The sequence below is a fragment of the Mauremys mutica genome, chromosome 12 (genome assembly GCF_020497125.1).
Source record: "Mauremys mutica isolate MM-2020 ecotype Southern chromosome 12, ASM2049712v1, whole genome shotgun sequence".
NCBI lineage: Eukaryota > Metazoa > Chordata > Testudines > Geoemydidae > Mauremys > Mauremys mutica.
Genome location: NC_059083.1, coordinates 82520078 through 82539942, shown reverse-complemented (window position 1 = coordinate 82539942; position 19865 = coordinate 82520078). Strand labels below are relative to the sequence as shown.

The following is a 19865-nucleotide window of genomic DNA, read 5'->3' as shown; positions in this document are numbered from 1 at the left end:
ACAGGTTGACAGTATGTTATGTGAAGAAATACTTCCTGTTTGTTTGTTTTAAATCTACTGCCTATTAATGTCATTGGGTGACCCTGGTTCTTGTGTTGTATGAAGGGGTAAATAGCACTTACTTTCTCCACACTATTCATGAACCTTGTATATACATACAGAGAGAGAGAGACCTCTGTCATATTCCCACAATAGTCATCTTTTCCAAGCTGAACAGTACCAGTTTAATCTCTCCTCACATGGAAACCGTTCCATACCCCTAATCACTTTTTTGCCTTTCTCTATACATTAGAATTGGAAAAAGTATCTTTTTTTTTAGATGGAGTGACCAGAACTGCATGCAGTATTCAAGGTGTGGGTGTACCATGTATTTATATAGTGGCATTATGGTATTTTCTGTCTTATCTATCCTTTTCTTTATGGTTCCTAACATTCTGTTGGCTTTTTTTTTGACTACCACTGCATATTGAGCAGATGTTTTCAGAGAACTATCCACTATGACGCCAAGATCTTTCCAATTTAGACTCCATTTTGAATGTATAATTGGGATTGTTTTCCAATTTGCATTACTTTGCATTTATCAACAATTAATTTAATCTGCCATTTTGTTGCCCAATTACCCAGTGTAGTGAAATCCCTTTAACTCTTCACAAACAGTTTTGGACTGAGCTATCTTGTGGAATTTTGTATCGTATGCAAACTTTGCCACCTCAGTGTTTACCCCTTTTTCCATATTTATGATTATGGTGAACAGAACTGGTCCCAGTACAGATTTTGGGGGGACATCATTGTTTACCTCTCTCCACTATGAAAACTGACTCTTTATTCTACCCTTTGTTTCCTATCTTTTAACCAGGTAGTAATCCCTGAGAGGACCTTCCCTCTTATCCCATGACTCCCTACTTTGCTTAAGAGCCTTTGGTGAGGGACCTCGTCAAGGGTTTCTGAAAGTCCAAATACACTATATCCACTGGATCACCCTTGTTCATAGTTTTTTTTTTTAACCCCCTCAAAGAATTCTGATAGATTAGTGAGGCATGATTTGCCTTTACAAAAGCTATATTGACTCTTCCCAATTGTATCGTGTTCCGCTATGTCTGATCATTCCGCTCTTTACTATAGTTTCAGCCAATCTAACTGGTACTGAGATTAGGTTTACTGGCCTGTAATTGCCAGGATTGCCTCTGGAGGCTTTTTTAAAAATTGGCATTACTTTAGCTATCCTCCAGTTATCTGGTACAGAGGCTGATTTAAGCGATAGGTTACATACCACAGTAGTTCTGTAATTTCGTATTTGGGTGATACCATCTGGTCCTGGTGACTTATTACTGTTCAGTGTGTTCCAAACTTCCATTATTGACGCCTCAATCTGGGACAGTTCCTCAGATTTGTCACCTATAAAGAATGGCTCAGGTGTGGGAATCTCCCTCATATCCTCTGCAGTGGAGACTGATGCAAAGAATTCATTTTGTTTCTCTGCAATGGCCTTGTCTTCCTTGGGTGCCTCTTTAGCACCTCAGTCATCTAGTGGCCCCAGCGACTGTTTGGCAGGCTTTCTGCTTCCCATATAATTAAAAAAAAAAATGTTGTTGGTCAGTTTTTGTGTCTTTTGCTAGTTGCTGTTCAAATTCTTTTTTGGCCTCCCTTATATTTTTACACTTGACTTGCCAGAGGTTATGTTCCTTTCTATTTTCCTCAGCAGGATTTGACTTCCACTGTTTAAAATGTCTTTTTGAACTCTACCTGCCTCTTTTACGCTATTTAGCCATGGTGACTTTTTTTTGGTCCTTGGTTGTTTTTAATTTTGGGTATACATTTTGTTTGAGCCTCTATTATGGTGTTTTTTAAAAATTCCATGCAGTTGCAGGCATTTCACTCTTAACTGTTCCTCTTAATTTCCATATAACTAGCTGCCTTGTTTTTGTATAGTTCCTCTTTTTGAACTTAAATGGTACTATGGTGGGTTTCTTTGGTATTTTCCTTCCTACAATGATGTTACATTTAATTATGTTATGGTTGCTGTTACCAAGTGGTTCAGCTACACTCACATCTTAGAGTAGATCCTGTGCGCTCCTTAGGACTAAATCAAGAATTATCTCTTCCCCTTGTGCGTTCCAGGACAAACTGCTCCAAGAAGCAGTCAATAGTGTCTAGAAACTTTTACTGTATTGTCTTTGCATCCCATCCTGAGGGGGACGGGTACCAATTTATATGGGGATAGTTGCAATCTCTCACTATTGTTGGGTTTTCTGTTTTTGTGGCCTCTTTAATCTCTCAGCATTTCACAATCACCATCACCCTCCTTGTCATGTACTCCTACTGCTATGCCTTTATTTTTCAAGCACAGAACTTCCATTCATAGAGATTTTACGGTACTATTTCATTCATTTAAGATTTTTTCCCCATATTTGACTCTTCCGTGTTCCGTTGATTATCATTCCACTAAGTTTCTATGGTGCCTATTATATCAGTATTCTCATTTACTAGGCACTCAAGTCCATCCATCTTCGTATTTAGGTTTCTTGCATTTTTATACAAGTGCTTCTAACATTTGTCAATGTTTAGTTGTCTGCCTTCCTGTGATGTAAGTGAATGGGACTGGTGGTGGTTTCTCTTCAGTTCCTACCTGTACTTCATCAGCTTCTGTCCTCTCCTCTTTGCAGCTGAGCCCTAGCTCGTGCCATCTCCGCCTTCTGCTGCTAGCTCAGGGGGCTGGAGGGGAAGTGTCACTTTACGCCTCTCTCCTCCAGGAGCCGCGGCGTGGGGCAGGGGCCTACCTCCTGGAACAGCCACCGCCGACCCCCCACCCCTCTAGGAGCCTGGACGGGCTCGAGGCTGAGGCGCGGGCTCCTGGCCACAGGCTGAGTGAGGTGCTAGGGCCTGGCAGGGCTGCCCAGCGCGCGGGGGGTGGGGGAGGGGCTGCCCAGCGCGCGGGGGGTGGGGGAGGGGCTGCCCAGCCCGCGGGGAAGGTACAAACTGCTGGGCTGGGGGGGGCGTCCCGGCGAAGGGCCTCGCTCGCTCCGCGGCCGGCGCCGAGCCCAAGCGCTTCACAGCGCAGGCGCCATTAGCGCATCGCTCCGCCCCCTGGGCTTTGCCGGCTGGCTGCTAGGCGCCCGCTCTGTCCTGTAACCCAAGGTACTCTCTTTACCCGGAAATAGCCGCTCTGGCCCGGAAGTGAACATCCCCCCGCGACTCTGTAGCCGGAAGCGGAAGTACAAGCTCTGTCTGCTCTTGGCTCTGTACCCGGAAGCGGCCGGCGTCCTGCGGCCGTTATGGCGGCTGGTGGGAGCCTGAGCCGGACGGAGCGGAAAGCGGCAGCACGAGCCGAGATTCTGCAGCAGGAGGAGCAGCGGGACCGGCGCAGACAGGTACCGCCCCCTCCCTTTAGCCCCGGGTCCCTCATCGGACTCATCCGCCGCAGCGCGGTCCTACCCCGCCCCGGGTCCCGCCCGCCTAGCTGCGCCTAGTCCCCCGCGGGCGGGCGGGCGCGGTGGGTGACCCGTGTCTTTGCTCTCCGGATGCCAGGTGTCCCGGCTCCTGAAGAAGCCGGTGGCGGAGCGGAACCCTGAGGAGAGCCTGCTCCTGGGCGAGTGTGAGGATATCGTGCGGGAGCTGGAGCGGCGGCGCAAGAAGCGCGAAGGGCTGCGCAGGAGGCAGGAGGAGGTGGGTGCTCGCTCGTGCTGGGACGTTGAATGCCCCTCTTGCGGACCCCGCTATAATCATTGTTATCCAATGACTCGCTAAGCCACGTGAGCACATCAGACCTCCGTCCTCCCTTGGATCTCTGTCCACTTGCCCTGCCACTTCAAAGGCATAGTCCTAATCTTCAAAGCTGCTAAGGATCAGGACCCTGCACGCCTCTGGGACCATGAGGATCACACTACCTAGAGCAAAGCATGTGAGAGCTGGAAAATTCTCAGTTGAGAGGAGTCAGGTATGGAATGAAATTCCAGACTAGACTAGTGAGTCTCAGGTCTAACCTTTGGTAAAAGTTTCCACCATAACTAGAATGACACTTGCAACAAATATTTTTTCCATTAAAAGAATAAAGTCAGCCGCAAACAGAGCTTCCTCTAACCAAAAAAGGGAAAAGAGGCAGACTCTGGTAAGGACTTCCATGTTGCTTACCTAACTCTTGTTGCATGAGCTCCAATAGCATAATGATGAGTGGCAGTAAAAAAAAAAAAATGGAGGATAAGAAAGGCCGTACTGGGTCAGACCAAAGGTCCATCTAGCCCAGTATCTGTCTACCGACAGTGGCCAATGCCAGGTGCCCCTGAGGGAGTGAACCTAACAGGCAATGATCAAGTGATCTCTCTCCTGCCATCCATCTCCATCCTCTGACGAACAGAGGCTAGGGACACCCTTCTTACCCATCCTGGCTAATAGCCATTTATGGACTTAGCCACCATGAATTTATCCAGTCCCCTTTTAAACATTGTTATAGTCCTAGCCTTCACAACCTCCTCAGGTAAGGAGTTCCACAAGTTGACTGTGCGCTGCGTGAAGAAGAACTTCCTTTTTTTTGTTTTAAACCTGCTGCCTATTAATTTCATTTGGTGACCCCTAGTTCTTGTATTATGGGAATAAGTAAATAACTTTTCCTCATCCACTTTCTCAACATCACTCATGATTTTATATACCTCTATCATGTCCCCCCTTAGTCTTCTCTTTTCCAAACTGAAGAGTCCTAGCCTCTTTAATCTTTCCTCATATGGGACCCTCTCTAAACCCCTAATCATTTTAGTTGCTCTTTTCTGAACCTTTTCCAGTGCTAGAATATCTTTATTGAGGTGAGGAGACCACATCTGTACACAGTATTCGAGATGTGGGCGTACCATGGATTTATATAAGGGCAATAATATATTCTCAGTCTTATTTTCTATCCCCTTTTTAATGATTCCTAAGATCCTGTTTGCTTTTTTGACCGCCTCTGCACACTGCGTGGACATCTTCAGAGAACTATCCACGATAACTCCAAGATCTTTTTCCTGACTCGTTGTAGCTAAATTAGCCCCCATCATGTTGTATGTATAGTTGGGGTTATTTTTTCCAATGTGCATTACTTTACATTTATCCACATTAAATTTCATTTGCCATTTTGTTGCCCAATCACTTAGTTTTGTGAGATCTTTTTGAAGTTCTTCACAATCTGCTTTGGTCTTAACTATCTTGAGTAGTTTAGTATCATCTGCAAACTTTGCCACCTCACTGTTTACCCCTTTCTCCAGATCATTTATGAATAAATTGAATAGGATTGGTCCTAGGACTGACCCTTGGGGAACACCACTAGTTACCCCTCTCCATTCGGAGAATTTACCATTAATTCCTACCCTTTGTTCCCTGTCCTTTAACCAGTTCTCAATCCATGAAAGGACCTTTCCTTTTATCCCATGACAGCTTAATTTACATAAGAGCCTTTGGTGAGGAACCTTGTCAAAGGCTTTCTGGAAATCTAAGTACACTATGTCCACCGGATCCCCCTTGTCCACATGTTTGTTGACCCCTTCAAAGAACTCTAATAGATTAGTAAAACACGATTTCCCTTTACAGAAACCATGTTGACTATTGCTCAAGAGTTTATGTTTTTGTATGTGTCTGACAATTTTATTCTTTACTATTGTTTCAACTAATTTGCCCGGTACCGACGTTAGACTTACCGGTCTCATGTGCATACCTTGATCCTAGATATCAATTAGTTTCTGTAATCTGTAGAATTAGTCTGACGGGGAAACTGTCAGAAAATGGATCAAATTCAGTGGAGAAATTGTCCTTTTGGGAAAGGACATGTAAAGGTGTCAGTGTCCTAGGAGATTTCTAACCCACCATCAAGGTTTAATAGTCCATGTCAATTATTTTCTATTCAGAGAAGAAATTGCTCCTGGCTGGCTTTGTATGCCAGCTCTCTCCGCCCCTCCCTAGGATGAGACACTGCAGCTTCCAGGTATGCAGAATGAGAACCAGGGAGTCAAACTGGTATTTATTTTGGTTTGGTTCGGTTCAGGTTTGAGTTCAGTTGTATTAAATGTGTTTGGGTTCTTTTCTGGTTCAAGGCATCAAAAAATCCCAAAAAACTTCAGTTACAGATTCAAACTAGTTCAAATCAAATTTCAATCTGATTTAAATTAAAAAAAAAGACCTGAAACTGTTTTGATTAACTTTTACATGAGTTTTCCTAGTGTTCTTGTGCTGTCAAATAGAAATATTTTTTATGAACAACATGTTTGAGCAAACTAAAATAACATCTTTTAAGATTTTCTGTGTTGTATTGGACCTGTGCGGTGAAAAGATACTTTTGAGGCCTGAAAATGTTCTTTCACCACTCACTTGTATTTCTGGAACTGTAAATTGATTCATCTTGGGCATGACATTCTTATGATGTTTCCAGTAGTTTAATATGATTTATTTCTTAATGAGATGTGGCTCATCTGCAAATGAATCAAGAATTGTCCCAATCCTTTTTTTGAGCTTTTCTTCACCCAGATATCTCTTTATTTTTGGAGATTTCATGAGCTTTAAGAAGAAGTTGCAGTTCATCATCCAGTCTTTCAATTTCAGATGTGTCTGATATTCTATTACAAAATTATTTTCTATTTCTGACTGAAACATTTCCATTTTCATTCACGTTTTGCTTAAATTAAATTTTACCTTGACTTTGTCGTCTTGTGACAGTAGGCATTGATATCTAGGATCAAGGTATGCACATGAGAAAATGATATCCTTTTCAAACAATTTTTTTTTCTAATTTTTTTAATTGAAGCCAGTAAGGATTCAGTAAAAAGAGAAGAGACTAGAAGGGAGTTAACCAGCAATTTGCATAGAGTGACACACTGCGCCTTAGAGAAATTGCTCTAACTTCCTTGTCTTCTCTTTAGGTTTGTGATGAACCAGAGGAATTAAAGAGAAAGGTTATTGAGCTGGCTGCAGCTGTCCGAAGTGCGAAACACCTGGTCATCTATACAGGAGCTGGGATCAGCACGGTAGGGTTGAATGGGATGAGTGTTTAAGGCTGCTGGAGCTCCTTCAGCAGTGTTTCTATGCCCTAAATTCTAGAGAGAGCTTTCTTGGCTAGTGAGTGGATTGCATGAGGCCAGGAAGGTGTGTAAGCAAAGTATTAGGAGTCCTAGGATCCTGACTGAGATTGGCCCACGGTTAGCGTCTGGACTATGGGCAGGACACCTTCATGTTTGTGTCTCAGGAAGGCAGTTGTTGGTCAGGAGAGGCTGAGGCTCTGACGCGTACAAAGCTATTTGTCAGAGCCCTTCTGGGATAGTGTGAAGTGCTAGGCAGCAGCCAAGATCACTGTACAAAGAATGTCCTCCTTGATCGTATTCACCCACAAAAGCTCATGCTCCAAAACGTCTGTTAGTCTATAAGGTGCCACAAGACTCTTTGCTCTTTTTGATCTGATCAGTAAGGCCACTCCTTCAGATTTCTCTTCAAGACCGACTTCTGTCCTATAGCCAATAAGAAATTGGCCAGTTGATGGCTAGGTTGAAGGGAAGATAGGTCTAGCAGGCACTTCATAAATTTTAAGTTATAAATTTGTATAAAAATGGTCTGCCTTTATGGTCCCTTCTGGGAGAAGTGGGCATTGAAGTCAGGCACTCTCCGCCTGTGTATGTCACTTATCACTTTTGATTGTGAAGTTTTTGAAGCAGGAACCATATTTTCTTCTCTTTTTCTACAGCCCCTATCAGAATGGGGGCATGGTTCAGACTGAGGTGTCAGGGTGCTACTGTGCTATAGACATTGGTGCTGGAGAATGGCCAGCATAGGCCAGCAAAGATGCCACCATATCTGGAGGAACTATAGAAAGATTTAGGAATTGAGTTCTTTGTGGGGAAATAGGAAATACTGAGTGGGGAAAAAGTAGCAGAAATTATATCAATTATGTGAGGGAGGAGAATACTAGGGATGTAATATAAAAATGCAGAAACTGAACGAATGGGGCAGATGGACAGAATATTGCCCTGTGAAGGATGATGATTCTGGATGAATTGTCAGAGTGAGTTCAAACAAGTGAGACAGACCTGTATGAGAGAGGGCTGATGAATTTGTGGGGAATGTAGGAAGTGAGAGTCAGATAAACTAACAAGGCTGGACTGGTGGTGTGGGGAGCATTCTCAGCAGGTCTAATTTTCCTTTTTTTTTCTCCTGTAATGCAGGCAGCTTCAATCCCTGACTACAGGGGTCCTAATGGAGTTTGGACATTACTGCAGAAAGGGAGGAGTATCAGGTAAGCAGATGACATTCCTAAGTTTTTTCCTTCTGCTCTAATGGGGTGACAGTCTTTGCAAACCTCCCAAGAGTATCTTTCTGGGCTGCACAGCAGAAAGTGAAATCTGAATGTGGGATTAACGGATCCTCTTCTGTTCCTTTCCTTTCCGTTTGCAAGGGCTACAGATCTGAGTGAAGCGGAGCCCACACTCACCCATATGAGCATTGCCTGCTTACATAAGCACAACCTGGTAAGGTCCTAAGATCACTAGTGCTCTGGTACCTGGATCTGAAGGGAGAGACTGGAAAATCAATAGAGACTAGTTGCTGGGGGTGTTCCTTGGGTTACTGAACATAGTTACTGTTGCTTACGGAAGGAGGCCAGATGTCCACATGGAAACAGCAGAGTTTGTGCTCCTGTAATAACCTAGTGTCTTATTGGTGTAACCAGGGTGAAAGTAATATAAAATTCTTACTGGTATGGGGGCCCGGAGTGGGCCCCCAGAAGGGGCGGGGCTGGAGGGGGTCAGCCTCCTCCAGCCAGCCCATTCTCACTGCATGGCCCACGCTGCCCGGGGCTCCGGTGGTGATTTAAAAGCGCCCAGGGCTTCAGCCGCTGCCCTGGTAGTGGCAGCGGCCTGGAGCCCTGGGCCCTTTTAAATTGCTGGCACTAGGGCAGTTGGCCCTTTTGCCCCACACCCCATCAGCCCAGAGTGGGACAATTTTATGCGCTTTAAGGTCGTTGCCCCTCTCTCCCCCACCCCACATCACTGCTGCTGACTTGGGGGAGAGGGGGCAGCAATATTAACGTGCTGCCGTGGCAAAGAACCCTCTGGCAGCGCTTTAATGTCTCTGCATACGAGCTGGTACCAGCTTCTTACTGGTACGCTGTACCAGCCCACTTGCACCCCTGGATGTAACTCCCACCCTTTGCAGCAGCACCTTTTCCATAGCTCCCCCCTCCTCCCACACTTTTTTATAAACCTGTTACTGTGGGTGGGTGATAGTGATAACTCCTAGCAGAGCTTTATTTAGCAGTGGGAGCCATTTAACTTCTGTCATAAATGTGTGCTAGTTTCTGTGTCTTCAGTCATTTCTTTCCCACCCTGCTTGGTCTCTGCCAACTGTGCTCAAATTCTGGGGTTGTACTGAGATCAGTCTGTTTGCATCCAGAGTTCCCTGCCATGTCAGCTCTGCTTCCTTCCTTCCAAGGTACAGCATGTGGTGTCTCAGAACTGTGATGGGCTCCACCTACGGAGTGGGTTACCCCAAGCAGCAATATCTGAGCTTCATGGAAACATGTACATAGAGGTGAGTAGCCAGGGCACAGGCTTGCTATTCTGTGGGCTCATATGGGTTGTAGGTTGCTGGCCTGTCTTCCCAGTCCATGAAGGATTAAACTCCGCACCCGGGGTCTGTTCAGGCCCTTGCTTCAGGGCACCATTTATTGGTTGCACTGACAGTCTTTAGAAAACCCCCAAATGAAACAGTTTAGCATAAATCCAGCAGCTCTTCCTCAGTCCTCCTATAGACAGTCTGCCTAGGCATACCCCTGCAACGGGAACTACCCTACTTTCTGTAGCTCCCACCTAAAAAGCAAGCTCATTCAGCCTTATAGGAATCAGGTGCTCATCAGGCAGTCACCTGACCCCCTAACCAACTGGGTCTGAATTCCCTACCAGGGCAAAACACCTATTGTTAAAGGGGCTCTGCCTCAAACCAAGGCTAACTGATACAAGGCCCATGGCAAACCTCCCTGTTACATAACTGCATTTCCTTGCTTCCTTCTTGCACAAGGTCTGTACTTCCTGCACACCCAATAGAGAATATGTGCGAGTGTTTGATGTGACGGAGCGCACAGCCCTCCACAGACATCATACAGGCAGGATGTGCCATAAGTGTGGGGCACAGCTGAGAGACACAATCGTCCATTTCGGGGAGAAAGGGACCTTGAGGGAACCTCTGAACTGGGAAGCAGCAACAGAGGCTGCGAGCAAAGCAGATGTGATTCTATGTCTGGGTTCCAGCTTAAAGGTAACTGTAGACGCTCAGTGAAGATTGTTAGCAGCATTCTCCTTTGGTGATGCACCCTGGCGCGGAGCAGTCTCCTCCCAAACATCCTGGTGTCAGGCCTCGCCCACCACATGTGATAAATCCTGGTGCCGGGTAGTCTCTCTTCTGACTCCTCCCTCATCCCCTTCCTGGTAATAAATTCCACCTGCTCTCACCGATATATTCCAGCATTCACATCTGCCTTTAGCTATACTGACAGTCTCTATTTTATGCCAGGTTTTGAAAAAGTATCCACATCTTTGGTGCATGAGCAAACCCCCCAGTCGCCGTCCAAAACTCTACATTGTGAACCTGCAGGTGAGATGTTAAAAAATGGGAAAAGCCTCATGTGAAATGATTCTGCGCCTACATCCTGCTGTACAGGGGAAGCTGGAATTCATACCCACAAAGAGTCTGGGAGCTAGTGTGAATTTGAGCAGGGGACAGACTGGGACGTGGGTCCCCTGCCACAATACAAGGCTGTTAGGTCTGGATAGGGTGCTGTGCAGGGATCATACAAGGGTTGCTCATTCAACCTGTCTGGATTTTTATCTTCACTTCCTTGGCCTCCCACAGTGGACTCCAAAGGATGATCTTGCTGCCCTGAAACTACATGGGAAATGTGATGATGTTATGAGATTATTGATGGAAGAACTTGGTCTGGAGATCACATGCTATGACAGGTGAGGAGCCTCAGTCCTGGTGGCTGCCTCATGTTTACCGACAATAATATTAATCTATTTTATAGAGAACTCACCTCCCCCTTCACTTCCCTCCTACAAAGCAAGTCACTTCTGCCATCCTCATTTTACAGATGGGGAAACTAAGGCACAGGGAAGGGAAGTGATTTGGTGACACGGGGATTATAATGGGGAAGTTCCACATTCCCAGGCCTGTGCTGAGACTGCACCCTCCTGTGCCTGTTTACTACAGAACATTCCTCTGCCTGTTCAATATATTTTAATATTTGTAGTTTAATAGTGATTTTCATCTGGGTAGATATGGACCCAGAAGGCACTGTCAACAACTACTGGCAGAGGTGGGGCAGTGAGATGTTTGCAATGGCAGAGCAGTCCAAAAGCCTGCCTTCCAGGGGAGGGCACAAGAGTTGATTTTAGTCACATAGCCGCTTCTCTGGACTGAGTGAATAGTAGCTGCTCACTGGCTACATCCAGGATGGAGGAGTGTAATTTTCAGCAATGGGTTCATTCCTCTGTGTGGTAGTGCTGAATTCCCTAGCAGCAGGCTGAGGAGCCTTTCTTACACATCTGTCTTGTTTTGGTAGAACAAAGGATCCTATCTTCTCTCTGGCTATTCCCCTTAGCCCTGATGAAGAAGGCAGTCACAGTCGGAGACCCGTGGCACCACCATGGAGCCTGGAGGAGGCACAGATGCAAGAGCAGCAGCAAGAGCCAGCTTCTCAGCTCAGCCTCTCTCTCTCGGGTGGCTGGTTTGGCAGGGGTTGTGCAAAAGGCTGCAAGAGGAAAAAAGTAAATTGACTTTGTAAATTTTTATGGAAATACATCAGCTGCTGCCATTCAGGATGGCTTTTCCCTACTGTCCTAGACTCAGCTGGGTTTGCCATGGACTCCACACACAGACTCTGCTGGTCTGAGGTGGGGGCAACTGGAAAAAACTGCAGGAGCCATATTTTCATGCAACTCTTTACTATGCGATGACAAAGCTCAGAGGACAGCTGGCTATTGGGCAACGGGGCTTGCAGTCTGAAACCTTTCCCTTAACCTCAGCACTTACACTCTGCTCTCTAGCAGCACTGGCAGGCTGGTGCACCTGCTGTTTCTCTGCCTTGTGGGGTTTTTTTTGCTAAGTAAAGAGAGCCTGGACTCTCCTGCGGGTCTGAGACTGGCTGGTGGGGGTGACCCCGGGGCTGGCTGCAGGAGCCCGATTGTGTCCTGCCCTGGGCTGGGTGCGGGTCTCAGGTAGCCCTGCGCGGCATGGGGGGAGGGATGCCTGCTGGGGGGCCTGTGGCCGCGGCCTTGGCATTAAAGCCCCTCTGCCAGGGCTGGCCCCGCCCCGGGGAGGGAGGGGCGGGCGGGACAGGCTGGGAGTGTGGTCACGTGATCTCGCCATGATGGCGGCGCCCTGGGCCGGCCTATCCCCGCCCCCGGTCAGGTGACTGAGGCGGCTCCGGCCCGTGGCGGCTCCGGGCGTCGGGTCCAGGACTCGTCCGAGATGCTGAGGAACGGAGCGGCCGAGGCTTCCTCCAGCCCCGCGAGGGGCAGCGCCACCGCCGCACACAGGCCCGTCCGCGTGTGGTGCGATGGATGGTGAGCGAGGCCCCGTTACCTGGGAGACGGCGCCGCGGCCCGGGCTCCCTCTGCCTGGCCCTGGCCCTGGCCCCGCCGCCGCCGCCTCCTCCTCAGCGGGGCTGCCCAGCGGCCTGGAGCTCCTGAGGGCCCGGCTACACGAGCCCTTGGGGCCGGGGGTGCCTGTGAGACAGGCTGGGGAGAAGCGACCCGCGCTGTGGCAAGGTTTGGTACCCTGCCCTGGGGAGAAGGGAATCAGCCCTGTCTCAAGGCGGCAGGTTGGCCGGTGCTTCCCTCAGGGAGCTGAAACTTCCTTCTGCGCAAGCTGGCCAGTGGTGTCCGTGGGAATCCAATTTCTGGTGTGACCAGGGACCCAGGGATGTGCCGTGACTTGAATGTCCTGTATCAGAGGGGGAGCCGTGTTAGTCTGGATCTGTAAAAAGCAACACACAGTCCTGTGGCACCTGAGAGACTCACAGACGTATTTGGAGCGTAAGCTTTTGTGGGTGAATACACATGCATCTGACGAAGTGGGTATTCACCCACGAAAGCTTATGCTCCAAATACGTCTGTTAGTCTATAAGGTGCCACAGGACTCTTTGTTGCTTTTTGAATGTCCTGGACAAAAGATGCAACTGGTTGGGGGGTGGCTATTGTCTCTGTAATACATGGTCTCAGAGGAAGAGATGGCATCAGGTGGGTAGGTGCAGACTTGCAGTCATCTGAACTCTTGGTTGGACTGTTTTTGCTGGCTTGTCAAGCAGAGGTGCCCCTTTGGGGTGATATCAGGTGAGACCAAGACTAGTCTTTTTCAGAATCCTGTCTCTGACAAGTAGCTCTACTAGGTGCTCGAAAAGGAGGTGCAGAAATCCATCTAGCAGACAATTCTGGAATAATCTGTCCATAAGTTAGGAAGGAACTTCCCCTATCAGATGATTTATACCCCAAAGCAGGAGAGTTTGTCCTTTCTATATGTGTATATAAAGAAAGAGAGAACATAAAACAAGTTATCCCGAGTAATATAACTGGGTGTTTAGTCTGTTGCACTCCCTGTCCTGCGTCATTCAGAAGGACTTTGGAACTTAAACTCTTCTGTCAACATCCATCTTCTTGTCAAGGCCATCGTGCAAAGGTTTGGCATGTTCACCTGAATTACTCCTTGAATTTCAGGTGTGTGTGTGTGTTTAATGGCCCTTATTTTCAAATGGGCAGGTTGAGCATAGGCAGTTGTTGGATGCAGCACAAATGCATTCCTGTAAGCAGTGACATGAATGTGTGAGCTGGCTAGAATGACCTGGGTTCTGCATGCCAGTCTTATCTTTTCTCTTACCTTCCTTAGTTGTGGAGTTTGATCAGTCCTCTGTGCAGCATTCCTGGGTTTGTGGGTTACTGTGTTCTGGAGCCTTCACTTGAGAATTGCCTCTCTATATCCCCATTTATCCTGTGCTGTAGAGTTTCAGGAGTCATCCGCCAAGATGTGCTCATAAGCACGTGTCTTCCCATGCATCCAAACAGTTGGGTCTGACCATAGAAATGGAATACCATCCCAAAATTCTTCTCTTCTGCAGGGAGCTGTTGATGAAGCTTTGTGCTGGTCTGGAGAACTTTGTTTAGCTTTTTGGCCAGACTTTTAGTAGTTGATTTTACTAGTTGTTTCGATAAGCGGTAGCAACCAACGGCCCTACTCAGGAATGTAAGACATGGTCTCTACTTTAAAGAGGTCATTTATCTAAAATGGCAATTCACCTTCACAGGAGAGGGATACAGCTTTTAAACATGGTTATAATAATGAATTAATAAATAAATTCTCATTAACTAAACGTGCCTTCCTTTCAACTTGTCTTTAATTTGGCTAATTACTTGTAGAGACCATAGAAGCAATGGACCTGGAGGAGGGATTTGAAAGAGAAGAGAGATGAGGTCTTGCAGATGAATTTGGGAAGGGTTTCTCCTGGGTGGAGGGGGCAGCATGGACTTCAAGTGTGGGAGAAGCAGACATTGGCAGGTTGAAGGATGGGTGGGGGGTGACTTGGTGTGAGGTGAGAAGAGTCATGAAAGGTCTTGAAGGCTAGTTGTGGTATGATCCTAGGCCATTAAAGCATTCCTGGGCAGGATGGATGATTTAAATTAAAGCAATTTAAATCATGATTTAAACAAGCAGAAAACCTTGATTTAAATCACCAATTGTAATTGTTTGCATTTGTACTACTTAGTTATTTTCCTAAACAAGGTTGATTATCATTGGTTGATAACCATTAAAACATGTTGATTTGTGCTAACCCAGAAGATACATTGTGTGTATATACATTATTTATATCAGCAGTTTTCAACCCTTTTTTTGTTTGTGGACCCTCAAAAAATGTCAAATGGAGGAGTGGACCTCTTTGGAAATCTTAACATAGTCTGCGGACCCCAGGTTGAAAATCATTGACATAGATCAATTATATAGCTTAACTTCTTTGCTTGCAATTTGTGTGAAGTTGTATTTGGATAGAAACTCAAACTCAATAAAAAATGCACAAAAACATCACTTTTAAAAAAAATACAACCACCTTAAATGTGCTGGATGCATAAACTTTCTTCTTATCTAAACAACTTTTACATTTAAAACTAGCTAGTTCAGTAATTAGAAGTATTTATCATTCATGAATTGAACTGAATGTTTCCGATCACCTTTGTCCTTCAAGATTTTAGAACTAGTAGTCTTTGTCCTCTTTCACCTAATTTTTATTCATAGCTTTCCTGCTTTTTCAACTCCAGTTAGTTTTTTAACTTTGAACTAGTAATTGAATTAATATAGTTGAAGAAATTGTAATGACGCAGATATTCCCTCTGCACTGGCAGAAGAGGCTACTGCTGTCAGAAGTTTGGTTTAGCACTTCAATAAAGTGAGGTTCCAGATACTTAGCCAGTGACTTCCAGCAGTTAAGTTTTTTGACATTCTTTAAAACTTGGTCGCAAACATGTACTGCCTAATATTTTTTGTATTTAATTGAAATTATTTTAATATTATAAGTTTAGAGATACAAGGTGGATGAGGTAATATCTTTTATGGGACCAACTTCTGTTGGTGAGAGACAAGCTTTTGAGGTGACACAGAGCTCTTCTTCAGGTCTGGGAAACTTACTGAGGGTATGTCTTCACTACCCACTGGATTGGCGGGCAGCGATCGATCCAGCGGGGATCGATTTATTGTGTCTAGTCTAGATGTGATAAATCGACCCCCGAGCACTCTCCCTTCGACTCCTGTACTCCAGCTCAGCGAGAGGCGCAGGCAGAGTCGACGGGGGAGCGGCAGTAGTTAACGCACCGCGGTGAAGACACCACGGTAAGCCGATCTAAGTATGTCGACTTCATCTACGTTATTCATGTAGCTGAAGTTGCGTAACTTAGATTCTTCCACCCCTGGCCCAGTGTAGATCAGGGCTCAGTGTCACAGCTAAATACAAGTGGGACAGATTGTTTAGCATAAACAGTTAACATGTATTTCAAGGGACTGTTCATGGTGAAGAGGCCTATTAACACCCCTCTGGATTTATGGCTTATTACAACAATCTTTAACCCACTTAGAGCTAGTCTACCTTGACAATGCTAAGGCTTGTGTTGTCATGGCACCAGTGCTGGGAGAGCGCTCGTCCAGCACTGTTTTTAAAAAAACAAAAAAAAAAACCCACCTCCATGAGGGGCGCAGCTACCAGCTCTGGAGCTGAAACTTGCTGCGCTCAGGGGGGTGTTTTTTCACCCACCTGAGTGAGAAAGTTGCAGCGCTGTAAATCGCCAGCGTAAACAAGCCCTAAGAAACCCTGTCCACACTGCCTCCCCGCCTCCTTTCTTTCCTCCTACAACTAGACCTAGAAGTAGAAGAGCTCTATGTAAGCTCGAAAGCTTCTCACAAACAGAGGTTGGTGCAATAAAAGATATGACCTCATCCACCTGGGACCAACCCAGCTACAATAATACTGCATGTAATAAGTTTAGGCATTAGTCAATTTCAATTTTATTTGTAAAGGTTTCTTTTGAAAAACAGAACATAAGAACAGCCATACTAGGTCAGACCAAAGGTCCATCTAGCCCAGTGTCCTGTCTTCCGACAGTGGCCAATGCCAGGTGCCCCAGAGGGAATGAACAGAACAGGTAATCATCAAGTGATTCATCCCCTGTTGCCCATTCCCAACTTCTGGCAAACAGAGGCTAGGGACACCATCCCTGCCCATCCTGGCTAATAGCCATTGATGGACCTATCCTCCATGAACTTACCTAGTTCTTTTTTGAACTCTTATAGTCTTGGCCTTCACAACATCCTCTGGCACAGAGTTCCACAGGTTGACTGTATGTTGTGTGTAGAAATAGTTCCTTTTTTTTCTTTTAAACCTGCTGCCTATTAATTTCATTTGGTGACCTCTAGTTCTTGTTATGAGAAGGAATAAATAACCCTTCTTTATTTACTTTCTCCACACCAGTCATGTTTTTATAGATCTCTATCGTACCCCCCCCCAATCATCTCTTTCCAAGCTGAAAAGACCCAGTCTTATTAATCTCTCCTCATATGGAAGCTCTTCCATACCCTTAATCATTTTGTTGCCCTCTTCTGTACCTTTTCCAATTCCAGTATATCTTTCTGGAGATGGGGCAACCACATCTGAATGCAGTATTCAAGATGTGGGAGTACTGTGCATTTGTATAGAGGCAATATGATATTTTCTATTTTCTTATCTATCGTTTTCCTAATGATTCCCAACATTCTGTTCACTTTTTTGACTGCCACTGCACATTGAGTGGATGTTTTCAGAGAACTATCCACAATGACTCCAAGATCTCTTTCTTGAGTGGTAACAGCTAATTTAGACCCCATCGTTTTATATGTATAGTTCGGATTATGTTTTCCAATGTGCCTTACTTTGCATTTATCAGCATTGAATTTCATCTGCCACTTTGTTACCCAGTCACTCAGTCTTGTGAGATCCCTTTGTAACTTTTTTCAATCTGCTTTGGACTTAACTATCTTGAGTTTTTGCATCATCTGCAAATTTTACCACCACTGTTTGCCCCTTTTACCAGATTGTTTATGAATATATTGATCAGTACTGGTCCCAGTACAGATACCTGGGGACACCATTATTTACCTCTCTCTCCATTCTGAAAAATAACCATTTATTCCTACCCTTTGTTTCCTATCTTTTAACCAGTTGCTGATCCATGAGAGGACCCTCCCTCTTATCCCATGACTGCTTACTTTGCTTAAGTAAAATAATAAAATAAACATGTATTTAATTTTTAAAATTTGTATTTAAATAAAATCCAATTTTTAAAATCATTTTTATCCACCCTGGTGTGTGCACACATGAACACCTGAGCTCTGGAGCCAGCCCTGCAGGGTGAATTCCACTGAGGAACAGTGAGTTCTTGGAGAAGATGCTCCAGGACTGTCCCTGCTATTTCTGTCTCTTAGGTGTTTATAGGGCATTGGTCTTTGTCTTTGTCCAGTACTGGGAACTGAATGGGGCTTCCTTGAGGCTTCAGTGTACCGCCAGCTCCTATGAAATTCCTTTTAGTTGTGAGACATGATAAAACCAGGGAAGGGTTTAAGTTCTCCCTGTCTTGCTTGGATCTTTGGGCACCCAAGTTCTTTATAGAAATACCTTCTTTTGCCACAGAGAGTGTGAGGGAGAGGAAATTACTTCTGGATCTCCTCCGAGTTGTCACCAGGATAACAGGCTTCTTCAATCATGTGAGGAGCAGAGCTGGCTGATGGAACGTAGCCTCTGGTAACATTGGCACTGATTTGCCCTTTGTGTGGATGACACACTGTGGGCTCCCTTAATAGCCCTGTTCCTCCAGCCAATTTATTGCAGAGTGATAATACAGCTTTCTGGTCTAGGTTAGCTGCATAAAAGTGACTACCAGAGATTCAGCTGCTTGGAGACTTTAACCTTTTGAATCTTTTTTGTGGGGAAGGAGTGAGTGGAAGAGGGTCTTTGACTGCACTGCAGGAGGATGATCAAATCACATAGTTATGCAGCTGAGCTCTCTTAATTGTACACTAGGCCTAACACTGACCCTTTGTCTTTCTAGCTATGATATGGTGCATTATGGCCACTCGAATCAGCTGCGCCAGGCTCGGGCCATGGGAGACTATCTCATTGTGGGAGTCCACACGGATGGTAAGAGGCTTTCTCAGTCCTTCATCTCCTGCTGCTGCTAGTGTCAGCCAACAAAATCAGCACTGAGGATGGTGAGCCTGAGGCACAACAAATTGCCAGTTACAGCTCCTCTAGCAGCAACAGAGCCATCAAAGGAGGGGTATCTCTGGCTAGTATCCGAGTGGGATTGCTATCATCTTAGTTACCCTTTTGCTTACTGGTAGATAATGTATATAAACATGGGAGATAATTGTCACACTCTACTCAGCACAGGAGAGGCCTCAGCTGGAGTACTGTGTCCAGTTCTGAATGCCACGCTATAGGAAAGATGTGGACAAATTGGAGAGAGTCCAGAGGAGGGCAACAGCAGTGCTCTCCTAACCTATGAGGAAAGCTTAACAAAAAAACCCTCAGTATGTTTAGTCTTGAGAAAAGATGATTGAAGGGGGGCCTGATAAGTCTTCAAATATGTTAACGTCTGTCCTAAAGAGAACTGTAATCAACTGTGTTCTCTGTGTCCAGTGAAGGTAGAGCAAGAAGTAATGGACTTAATCTGCAGCAAGGGAGATTTAGGCTAATATTAGGAGAAACGTTCTAACTATAAGGATAGTTAAGCTCTGGAATAGGCTCCCAAGGGAGATTGTGGAATCGCCATCATTGTAGGTTTTTAAGAACAGGTTGGACAGACATTTGTCAGGGATGGGCTAGGTTTACTTGGTCCTGCCTACATGCAGGGGTCTGCACTCGTTGACTTCTTGAAGTCCCTTCCAGCCTTATATTGCTATGATTCTATGAAAGACTTCAGAGTCCAGAGCATATGGGACTGTTTCTACGGTCTGGCCTATATTAGAAAACTTGCACCAGTGTAGCTTATAATAATACCTATCTCTTATGTAGTGCTTTTTTTCTTTAGATCTCAAAGCACTTTACAAAGGAGGGCAGTATCCTTACCCCCACTTTACAGATAGGAAAACTGAGGCACGGGAAGGGGAAGGGACTTGCCCAAGGTCACCATGAGGCCAGTGACCGAGCAGGGATAGAGCCTAAGTCTCCTGAGTCCCAATGCTGGGTCTAACCATTGGTCATACTGCCCCCCTTAAACAATTAAGTCTACTAGTCACACAGGTGCAAACCCCCAGCAGAGATACCCTTAAACCAATTTACTGTACTCAGACTGTGCTTAAAA

General features: G+C 45.7%; 2 protein-coding genes across 3 annotated transcripts in view; both read left to right on the top strand.

The window, feature by feature from the left end:
• Positions 1-3157: 3157 nt before the first annotated feature.
• The window catches only part of SIRT7 (sirtuin 7), a 17425-nt gene continuing 717 nt past the window's right edge, over positions 3158-19865 (top strand). Inside the window, exons 1-11 of one of the 2 annotated variants that reach the window (XM_044982691.1) lie at positions 3158-3368; positions 3526-3663; positions 6876-6980; positions 8169-8239; positions 8399-8471; positions 9433-9531; positions 10018-10254; positions 10510-10590; positions 10849-10955; positions 11558-11762; positions 18612-18700. In XM_044982691.1, coding sequence (XP_044838626.1) covers positions 3273-3368; positions 3526-3663; positions 6876-6980; positions 8169-8239; positions 8399-8471; positions 9433-9531; positions 10018-10254; positions 10510-10590; positions 10849-10955; positions 11558-11762; positions 18612-18617 — 1218 coding nt within the window. In that variant the 5' untranslated portion in view covers positions 3158-3272 and the 3' untranslated portion in view covers positions 18618-18700. Of the gene's footprint in view, positions 3369-3525; positions 3664-6875; positions 6981-8168; positions 8240-8398; positions 8472-9432; positions 9532-10017; positions 10255-10509; positions 10591-10848; positions 10956-11557; positions 11772-18611; positions 18701-19865 lie in introns of those variants that run through there. The other variant, XM_044982690.1, reaches the window with a different exon arrangement.
• Positions 12340-19865, top strand: part of PCYT2 (phosphate cytidylyltransferase 2, ethanolamine) — a 21169-nt gene continuing 13643 nt past the window's right edge. Inside the window, exons 1-2 of the mRNA XM_044982692.1 lie at positions 12340-12560; positions 18612-18700. Coding sequence (XP_044838627.1) covers positions 12466-12560; positions 18612-18700 — 184 coding nt within the window. The 5' untranslated portion in view covers positions 12340-12465. The remainder of the gene's footprint in view (positions 12561-18611; positions 18701-19865) is intronic.